Here is a 10,299-nt window from a genome sequence, read left to right as displayed (position 1 = left end):
AGCAGTGTGTTGTGTACTCTCATATGTTGTCATGGCGCTAATTAACAACTTTTCATTTCAACTTGAAGAACCCCTATCAGCATTTCTTACAAGGCAGGTCCAGTGGTGAAGAACTCTTTTGACTTTTGTTTGTCTGGGAAAGTCTTTATTTCTACCTCATATCTGAAGGACAATTTTGCCAGATATTCTTGGCTGGCAATTTTAAATCTTTCATCACTTGGCATGTCACTCCACTGCCTCCTTAGGGTTTCTACTGAGAAATCTGCTGACAGCTAATGGGGTTTCCTTTGTAGATTACACTCTTCATTCACTGGCTGCCTTTTGGGATTCTCTTTATATCTTTGATTTTGAATAGTTTTATTATATTGTGTTTTGGAGGTCTTTTGGCCCTGAGATAATAGGGTGATCTATTAGCTTTGTGACTATGGATGGCCAAGTTTTCCCCAAGTTTGGGCAGTTTTCCACCATTATTTCTTTAGGATTTCTGTCCCCTTCTTCTTCCCTTCTCTCCCTAGCATCCCCATTATTCCAATATTTCCCCTTTGAATCAGTCCCATAGAACATACAAGTTTTCTTCACTTTATTCTTTTTCTTTTGTTCTCCTCTGTGTTCAAAATTCCTATCTTCCTATCCAAAATTCCTATCTAATAATATCTTCCATCTGCTCTCTTCTCAAAAAGATGTTCTCTATTATATTCTTCATTTAATTCACTGAATTCTTTAGTTCCAGAATTTCTGTTTGGGTCTTTTTTAGTATCAATCTCTTTGATAAAGAGTTCATTTTGTTCATGTATTTTTTTCCCCTAATATCATTGAACTAACTTTTCTTGTAGCTCATTAAGTTTCTTCAAAACAGCTATTTTGAATTCTTTATCAGCTAGATTGCAGTATTCTCTAGTTTTGAGCTCAGCTTTTGGAGAATTATGGATATCTTATGGTGATGGCATATTTCTTTGATTCTTCATGTTCCTGCATTTTTCACTGCTGCCTTCACATGCGAAGCAGCAGAAACCTCCTTAAATCTCTACTGGTTGTCTTCCCATGTGGTACTGTTCCTTGGTGTTGGTTTAACTGGTTTGCCTAGGTTGTGTATGGGTAGACCAGCTCTGCCTTTCTTGTTCCATCTTGTGGCAGAATTCTTTTTTTTTTATAAATTTTTTTTTTGAAGATTTTATTTATTTATTTGACAGAGAGAGACACAGCAAGTGAGGGAACACAGCAGGGGGAGTGGGAGAGGGAGGAGCAGGCTTCCCGTGGAGCAGGGAGCCCGATGTGGGCCTCGATCCCAGCACCCTGGGATCATGACCTGAGCCAAAGGCAGACGCTTAACGACTGAGCCAATCAGGAGCCCCTTGTGGCAGAATTCTTAAGTTTTTATTGTTTTCTCTTGTTATAACTCACCAGTCTGGCTGCTGGAAGCCTGCCTTTAGTTTCCAGAAGGTGGCACTGTAGCTCGTGGTTTCTCCTTACCCACAGACACAGGTACCTGAACTACTGTCGCTGCCACACAAAGATCTACCTGGCTGCAGAGTGGGGGAGGTGTGGGCTTAGCACTGGGGCATTGTGGGTGCCTGTGGACCAGGTGAGGCAATCCTCCAGTGGGACACTCCCAGAGGTTTGTGGGCAGACTTCCTACTGAAGTCTAAAAGCAGTCAGCGGGAACTGCTTTCTCTATGGCCTTTTGATATTCTTATCTGCTTCCTTCCCTATCTCTTCCCTTCCCCCTGGCATGGGATTCCTGCCTCAGTACTCTGGGTTCTAATGAAAAGAAGCAAGTTACTCCAGCCATGACCCATACAACTGGGGTAGCCGGGCACTAACTCACTGCTTTCCACCTCCTCGGTGGGAGATGTTGTCCCCAACACTGCACAGCTTAGCCCTGTGCAGTGTCACCCTAGGTGGCTCTCATGGAATTCCTCTCCACTGTGTCCAAACTCCTATTCTTCCCTCTCTGCCATTCTGCAGGAGTCTCCCTGTAGCCTAAACCCAGGCAACTGTTTTGTGTTTTTTTTGTTTGTTTGTTTTTTGTAATGCAAGTGCCTGACTTAAGCTTTGATTGCTGAGGCATCCACTTCAACAATGGCTCTCTCTAATAAACACACTGCCAGCCACAGAGCTAGAAAAAGAGCCACTACCCCCCCGCCCCCTTCACTGAGGTTCCTTTGTTTTAGAGATCTTGCTTGATTTCAATAACTGACCACTTGGGACACTAGTTTTTTTCTCTTCCTGTGCACTACCTTTTTTTTTTTTTTTTTTTAGTTTTATTTATTTAAGTAATCTCTACAACCCAACATGGGGCTCGAACTCACGACCTGAGATCCAGAGTCACACACTCTTCCCACTGAGTCAGCCAGGTGTTCATAATATCTTAGACCCCCACCGTCAACCCAAATAAAAGCAGAACCCCAGGCCCCTGTGCACACTCTCTCTCTAGCCATGACTTCCCTGTGTGGCCTCAGGTGTGCTATGTAATTTCCATGCCCTATAAGTAATAAAACTTTATTTTTTCAAAGTTTCCTGATAGTTATTGCTAAAGGGCATCTTGCAATCATAACCATAAGGGCTGGTCCAACCACAACACCAGTTATTGATAGGCTGAGACTGGCACACAATACACCTTCAGGCAGGTAGATTTCTACAAGTTCTCTATAGATTGGTTTGCAATTTCTAGACTATCATATAAGTGACATTGGTCTTGGCAATGATTTTTAAAATATGACACCAGAAGAACAAGCAACAGAAGCAAAAATTAACAAGTGGGACTATTCAAACTTAAAAGCTTCTGCACAGCAAAAGAAATTATCAACAAAATGAAAACAGCAACCTACAGAATAGGAGAAAATATTTGCAAACCATATATCAGATAAAGGGTTAATAATCAAAATATATAAAGAACACACACAACTCAATAACAGAAAAATAAACAATCTAATTTTAAAATGGGAAGAGGATTAAAATAGACATTTTTCCAAAGAATACATCCAAATGGTCAACAGACACATGAAAAGATGCTTAACACCACTAATCAGGGAAACGCAAATCAAAACCACAAGGAGACATCACTTCACACCTGTTGGAATGGCTGTCATCAAGAAGACAAGAAATAATGACAAATGTTGGTAAGAATGCAGAGAAAAGGGAACCCTTGTGCACTGTTGATAGGAATGTAAATTGGGATAGCCACTATATAGCTGTTCCTCAAAAAATTAAAAATAGAACTATCATAGGATCTAGCAATCCCACTTCTAAATATATATCCAAAGGAACTCTCAAAAAGTACTGGTAAGAATGTAAAATGGTACAATTTGGAAAAGAAGTTGGCCATTTCTTCCTTCCTTCCTTCCTTCCTTCCTTTCCTCCCTCCCTCCCTCTTTCTTTCTTTCTTTCTTTCAAGTAAGCTCTATAGCCAACATGAGGCTTGAACTCACAACCCTGAGATCAAGAGTCACATGCTCTACCAACTAAGCCAGACAGGTACCTGGCCATTTCTTAATAAGTAAAATATATACCTATCCTGTGACTCTACCCTCCTATTCCCCTCCTAGCTGTTTATCCAAAAGAAATGAAAGCACATATCCACATAAAGACTTGCACACAAATGATCAGCGATAGATTTGTAGTAGCTAATATCTGGAAACAACCAAAATTAAGAGGTGAATGAGTAAACAAATTTTTGTACACAAATGGAACAGAATATTATCAATGAAAGCAAATTAAGTATTATTATACCCAACAACAGGGATGAATCTCAAAATTATTACACTGATGAAAGAAGACAGGCTAAAAAAAGAATGCATAGTGTATAATTTCATTTATGTGATATTCTAGAAATTGCAAACCAATCTATAGACAGATATCGGACCATTGGTTGTCTAAGAAATATGGAGGAAGGGGAAGAAAGAAATGGATTTCAGAGAAGCACAAGAAATCTTTGAAGGTTGAAGGAGGTATTATCTTGATTGTGGTGGTGGTTTCACCGATGTTTGCATATGTCAAACTCATCAAATTGAACACTTTAAATAATACAGTTTAATATATGTCAGTTATATCTCAATAAATCTGTAAAAGAAAGGAAAAAATAAAATCTCTTCACAAAGAAGGAAATCTCTAAGATCTTATGAATTCCAGTCACAATCCAGAGGGTCACTTAAAAAATTTTAATGCAATTTACAGTTTACTCTGACTACCTGCCTTAAACCATCCAGAGGAAACAACTATTACTAAAATGGTGTGTATCCTTCCACCCTTTTAGCTGATACTTTTACTGACATACATACACACAATACTGTTTTACATAAATTAGAATCATTATATTGTTCTACAGCATTGCTTTTGCACTCAAAAATAAAGACAAATCTGCTGCACTCTTTTTAACAGATGCATGGTATTAAATCATATGAAAGCACTTCATTTAATGATAATCTACTGATGGACTTAAAGGGGGATTTAAAGACATCTTTGTACATATATCTTTGATCACTGATTTATTTCTTTAAAAAAACTTTTTTGAAGTGCCTGTTATCAAAAGAGTATTAATCTATTCATTCAGCAATTATGTAGGTACTTCTTTGTACCCAGTACGAAAAACAGAAAAGAATCATATGTAGTCAGTGTCCTTAAAGACATTCCATTTTAGAGGGAGAGATAGGTGAACAGACTGTCACAATGCAGTAAGATAAAAACACTAATAGAATCAACACAAGTAGCTGTGAAAAAAACAGGTAGGAGTGCTCAGACCTGGAGGATCAGAATAAATTACCCTTGTAAGTGCCTTTCTCTCCAAACCATACCATTCTTGCACCTTCTCTTCTATTTTTCACATTCCTTAAAGGCATGCCTAGTACAGGACTCTGAACAGTGGTGCCTCAATTAGAGCTGCTAGCCAATAGACTGCAGTTATGTTTGACACAGTATCCTATATGCTACCAGTCTACTGGCTGAGCGCAACCCCATTTAGAGAGGACAACAGAGACCTGTGTTCAGAGTCACACTGAATAGAGTTCTGGACTCCATAGAACCCACTGTCTTTCAGGAGCGATGAAGTCCTTATTATTCATCCTTGCAATTTTTTTCCTCCTGGCCCACTTGGTCTCAGGTAAATAAAATCTTGGGGAAGAAGAAACACTAACCTAAAACAGGGTCCTGCACATAGAGTTCCCATTGTCATACTGTCCACAGGACTGGGAGAAGTGTTCTCATAGGACAGGAGGCTGAGGTTTGCCCTATTTCTTTCTTCTTCTTTTTTTTTTGATTTTTATTTATTTGTCAGAGAGAGAGACAGAGAGAGAAAGAGAGAACAAGCAGGGGGAGCGGCAGAAGCAGAGGGAGAAGCAGACTCCTCGCTGAGCAAGGAGCCCGATGTGGGTCTTGATCCCAGGACCCCAGGATAACGACCTGAGCCAAAGGCAGACACCTAGCCACCTGAGCCACCCAGGCATCCCTGAGGTTTGCCCTATTTCTTCAGAACATCTCTGTTCTAAGAGATCCCAAGGCTCTCACAACACAGCAGTGTCTATGGTTGGCAGTTAAGGAGAATAATGAGAATCCAAATGCAGAGATGGTCCTGTTGTTCCAACTCCCCCTCTATCCCATCACTTAGGGCCAGCCCTGCTTCACTTCACTTTGAATGGCACCAAGTATTACTCCTGAGGTAACAATTCTACAATATTACTTCTTCTGATTTTCTTGGTCTTACAGAGAAGGCCTCCCACATTTTTATTCTTGGATGTGATTAACAGGACAGGAAAGGCTGTTTCTAAATATCTATAGGACTCTAAAGTGGAAAAGTGAAGGAAACTGTCCTGGGTGGACATGGGGGAAAGATTCAGAACTGCTGGAAGTCCCATGTCACATTTCAGGCTACTTGTGTAAGCATTCCTTCTTTTTCATTAATTCTATAGTTTATATTTACAAAATTAAGACGGGAATACTGCAAGTATTTGGGAAATCAAAAAATTGGCTACAATTTATTTTTATTTTTCAAAAATATTTTATTTATTTATTTGACAGAGAGAGACACAGCGAGAGAGAGAACACAAGCAGGGGGAGTGGGAGAGGGAGAAGCAGGCTTCCCGCTGAGCAAGGAGCCCGATGCGGGGCTCAATCCCAGGACCCTGGGATCATGACCTGAGCTGAAGGCAGATGCTTAACAACTGAGCCACCCAGGCACCCTATTTATTTTTATTTTTAAAGACTTTATTTATTTATTTGAGAGAGAGAGAGAACGAGCAGGAGAGACAGTGAGCAGTGGGGAGGAGTAGAGGGAGAGGGAGAAGCAGGCTCCATGCTGAGAGCCTGATGTGGGGCTCAATCCCAGGACCTGAAGATCATGACCTGAGCCGAAGGCAGCCACTTAACCAACTCAGCCACCCAGGTGCCCCCAAAATTGCCTACAATTTAATAACATCTTAGATTTTCTAAATGTTGACCAAGTCATATGCATATTTCTAACCTGATTTTTTAATTTAACATTTTATGAAGAAAATTTTACAGACCTTTAAATATTCCTCAAAAATAGAATTTGCCATAGATGTTTATTATTCTATTTTTATACCAACATTTACTTGGAAAGACCTCTATTGTATCGTTGCTTTTTCCAATGTGTCAGTATTATAAACAGTGTTGTAATCTAGTTCATAAATCATTGTAGGATTTCTGATATATAAGCAAATTTTAGAAGCTCCATTTCCAGGTTACAGCATATTATTTCCTTTAGGGAACCACCATACATTTTTAAACGGCCACTCTTAGTATATTAGTGCTTTCTCACTAATTTGTTTAGTTTTTACCAGATGAGTATATTAACTTTGAAACTTGATATTACTGTAAATATTGTGTGCTGGCTTTTTAATACCTTTATTGATATGTACTTTCATACCTATGTCATATAGAGCATTATTTTTTTTAAGGGAACTGGCATATATTTTCAAATGGTTACTCTTAGTATATTAGTGCTTTCTTATAATTTGTTACTTTTACCTGACAGGTGTGTCAACTTTAGCATTTCATGTATTGTAAATTATTGTGTGTTGGTTATTTTTAACTTTATTGATATAGAATTTATACACCATATAGTTCACTTATTTAAAGTGTATAAATCAATGCATTTTAGTCTATTTAGAGAATTGTGCAACTATCATCATAATCTAACTTAGAACCTCCTCATCATCCTAGAAAGAAACCTTGTGCCTATCAGCAGTCACTCCTCACTATCTCCACACATCCAAGGCAATCACTTATTGGTCACTTTTTAAATTTTTATTAATTTATTGAGGCATGAAATTTTCATTTTCATATCAAATCTATCGGTATTTTTCTTTACATTCTCCATTAGCTTAGAAAGTTCTTCCCAGTGTTGAGAACAGTTATTCACCCATGCATTATCTATGGTTCTATTTTTCGCACTGGCCTATATCTCATCTGTAATTTTTAAATATATGGCACAAAGTGCCAGACTAACTTTTTGAGGACGAACTTCCTAACAGAAAGATAGTTGTGTTACTTGACAGCCTACCTCCAAGGACACTGGTCTCCATTCTCTACTACTAGCAGATTGTTCAAATTGAAGGATAGGAGAAAATTAATAATGGTATGAGAGGTGCCTCAGAAAATGTTCCTGGTCTAATGTAGTCTCAAAATTCTATGAGTTTAGATTATACAATTTCTCTTCCTGCTTCTGGAACATTGATGACATATATCACATATTCACATGGTGTCGTGCTCGCTTCGGCAGCACATATACATATTCACATGGTGTCCTAGTTCTAAACCAAAGGGCCCTGAGAAAATTCAGGTTCCCTTTCTAGACAAACACAAGCAATTCAGGATTATTCTGTGAGATTAGCCAATCTATCTCCAAGATCTGGTGGCATTAAAAATGGAACACTTAGGAAGGATATTTGGGAGAGAAAATCCACAAAATATCAAGGTACATAGAACATCAGGAATGGAAAGAAGGAAACAAGAGACCTGATCTAAGATTTCCATCCATATATCCCAGCTGAAGAAAGATATTTGAGTGTCACATCCATGGAGATGTTTGAGACAGTGAGGAAGAGAGGATAAAAGAGGGCGTGGCTGGAAAGGAAGTGTAAGTCCAAGGACCATTGCAAGAACACTTGAGACACAGAATATGAAGAGGGAGAAGAGTCATGGAAACAACAGAAGGCCCTCAGGTACATCAAGCTCTTCACTAGCTCATGGCCTTTGCATATGCTATTCCCTTTCCTTCTACCATCTTTTAGCTCTTCACAGAGCTGGATCCTTTTTATCTTTCATGTCTAGCATCAAATATCACTTCCTTAGGGATAATTTCCTCTATCATTCTGTCAATAGTAGCTCTAATTCAGTTGCTCTCTGTCACATTACTTCTTTCCTTAATAATACTTAGATCAACCCGTAGCTATTTACTTGCTTGTTATTTTCTTTCTCCTCTTTTCCAATGTAAGCACCTAACCTTGCCTGTCCTGCTTAATTCTGATTATATATATTTTGGTTAAATAAAAGAAAATATGACTCAACATAGAGCAAGATGGGGAAGGGTCCCAACATCTCTTCAAGGCCCTCTATATGTTAAACCATGTGATGGAAGACTTTGTAAATGTATATAATATGCACGTATACTATGCACATACAAAACATTTACACCCTGCAGAATGTCTCTCTGATTAGTGTATTCCTAGTAAAATGCCTCTTGTATATTTTATTCCTAAAATTACCAGAAATTGTGCAGATATCTCAATATTATATGTAACCAATGTTTATATGTTAAAAATTTAGATGACTATCACTCGATACATTTTGAACATCATATGTAAGACAAGCATAGAGTTACATTCCAATATAATTTGTAAGACCTCAGAAACATGTAAAGACATTCTGGAAATCCCCCCAAGTGTCAACAAAAGCTATGTGTGTTTTGGTAATTCTGAGGAGCATTACAACAATGATTTAAGCAGTTCATATGTTAAGAGGATAGCTTGTGAGTTCTACTTAGGTGTTTAAATGTGTTTTGGTTACATTTTAGAAAACTGGGGATTTTGTGTTGATGTGTAATGATATGCTATATCTTTTTCCTTAAAAAAATGAAAAATAGAACTCGGTAAAGTTTGCATGCAGAATTCTCATTTCAGGAATGGTAAGCCCTTACATATATACAAATCCCACATGTTTCTGTATGCATAAAATCTCATTTATTCCTCAGAGGAGGTTTTCACTAATAGGACAAATATAACAAAGCAACTGATAAAGACTCGAATAATGTATGCTCAAAAAAGCTTGCTATTGAGCGCCTGGGTGGCTCAGATGGTTAAGCGTCTGCCTTCGGCTCAGGTCATGATCCCAGGGTCCTGGGATCGAGTCCCGCATCGGGCTCCCTGCTCCTTGGGAGCCTGCTTCTCCCTCTGCCTCTCTCTCTCTCTGTCTCTCATGAATAAATAAATAAAATCTTTAAAAAAAAAAAAAGCTTGCTGTTGTAAATTTATTTAGATAAATATCTTTGGCTTAATTAGCTATAAATTTCCTTTATACAGGTCATTTATTTTTGAGAAGGTGTGAAAACAAAATGGGATATTGCAAGAAGAAATGCAGTAGTAGAGAACTTCGAAAAGATCATTTGAAATGGAGATGTAACAGACATAAGTTGTGCTGTGTTCTGGCTATCGACAACAAGATTAAACCCTTAAGTTCCAGAAATAAAATCTTCATGCCAACTGTTAAGAATCAACAACTATCAACTACTAAGAAACTGAAAACTACACTAATGGTGATCACTACTTCCACTATTTGAAATTTCAGCCTCTGTCTCTTTATAGGATCCCTGGTTCATTAAAGCAAAGGAAGAGCCTTATTTTGGGTCCAATCTTCTCTCTCTACTGCCTCCCCACTGTCCCTCCACTCACGTCAAATCTCCATAGCACCAGCAGTGCCAGGGGAGGGATGCAAATAAGACAGATGCAAGACACAAGTGAGGCTCAGTCCAAAACACTCATTAGGGACTGATGGACATTAGTGGTGTCATCACTAAAGACAGATTCCAGCCCACAGGCCCACAATCTGCCAGCAGTGATTATCAAACTTTTAAGTACATCAGAAACACCTGGAGAGACTGCTAAAACACAGACTTCTGGCCCCCACTTCCAGTTTCTGATTCTGTGGGATAGCCTGAGAATTAGCATTACTCACAAGTTCCCAAGTGATGTTGGTGTTGCTGGTCAATGAGTCACACTTTGAGAACCACTGGCCCATAATATGGAATGCTTGAAGGCTTCCTCCTACAGATTGAAGGCATTTACCAAATAT

At 38.6% G+C, this 10,299-nt stretch overlaps 1 protein-coding gene across 1 annotated transcript; it reads left to right on the top strand.

Annotated features, from left to right (window-relative positions):
• Nucleotides 1-4,954: 4,954 nt before the first annotated feature.
• On the top strand, nt 4,955-10,082 carry DEFB126 (defensin beta 126). The gene is made up of 2 exons (XM_032419397.1): nt 4,955-5,095; nt 9,531-10,082. Exons 1-2 carry the CDS (start codon nt 5,038-5,040, stop codon nt 9,785-9,787), a joined length of 315 nt encoding a protein of 104 aa, XP_032275288.1. The 5' UTR covers nt 4,955-5,037; the 3' UTR covers nt 9,788-10,082.
• The last annotated feature ends 217 nt before the right edge of the window (nt 10,083-10,299 follow it).

This window comes from Phoca vitulina, unplaced genomic scaffold (assembly GCF_004348235.1).
Source record: "Phoca vitulina isolate PV1807 unplaced genomic scaffold, GSC_HSeal_1.0 scaffold22, whole genome shotgun sequence".
In the NCBI taxonomy this organism is placed as follows: Eukaryota; Metazoa; Chordata; class Mammalia; order Carnivora; family Phocidae; genus Phoca; species Phoca vitulina.
This window is presented reverse-complemented; position numbering and strand designations above follow the sequence as displayed.

Bases quoted from the DNA above. Each gene is read 5' to 3' on its own strand.
- DEFB126 (XM_032419397.1), top strand. From the start codon at position 5,038: ATGAAGTCCTTATTATTCATCCTTGCAATTTTTTTCCTCCTGGCCCAC. The intron at 5,096-9,530 runs GTAAATAAAATC...TCCTTTATACAG, and splicing joins CCTGGCCCACTTGGTCTCAG to GTCATTTATTTTTGAGAAGG.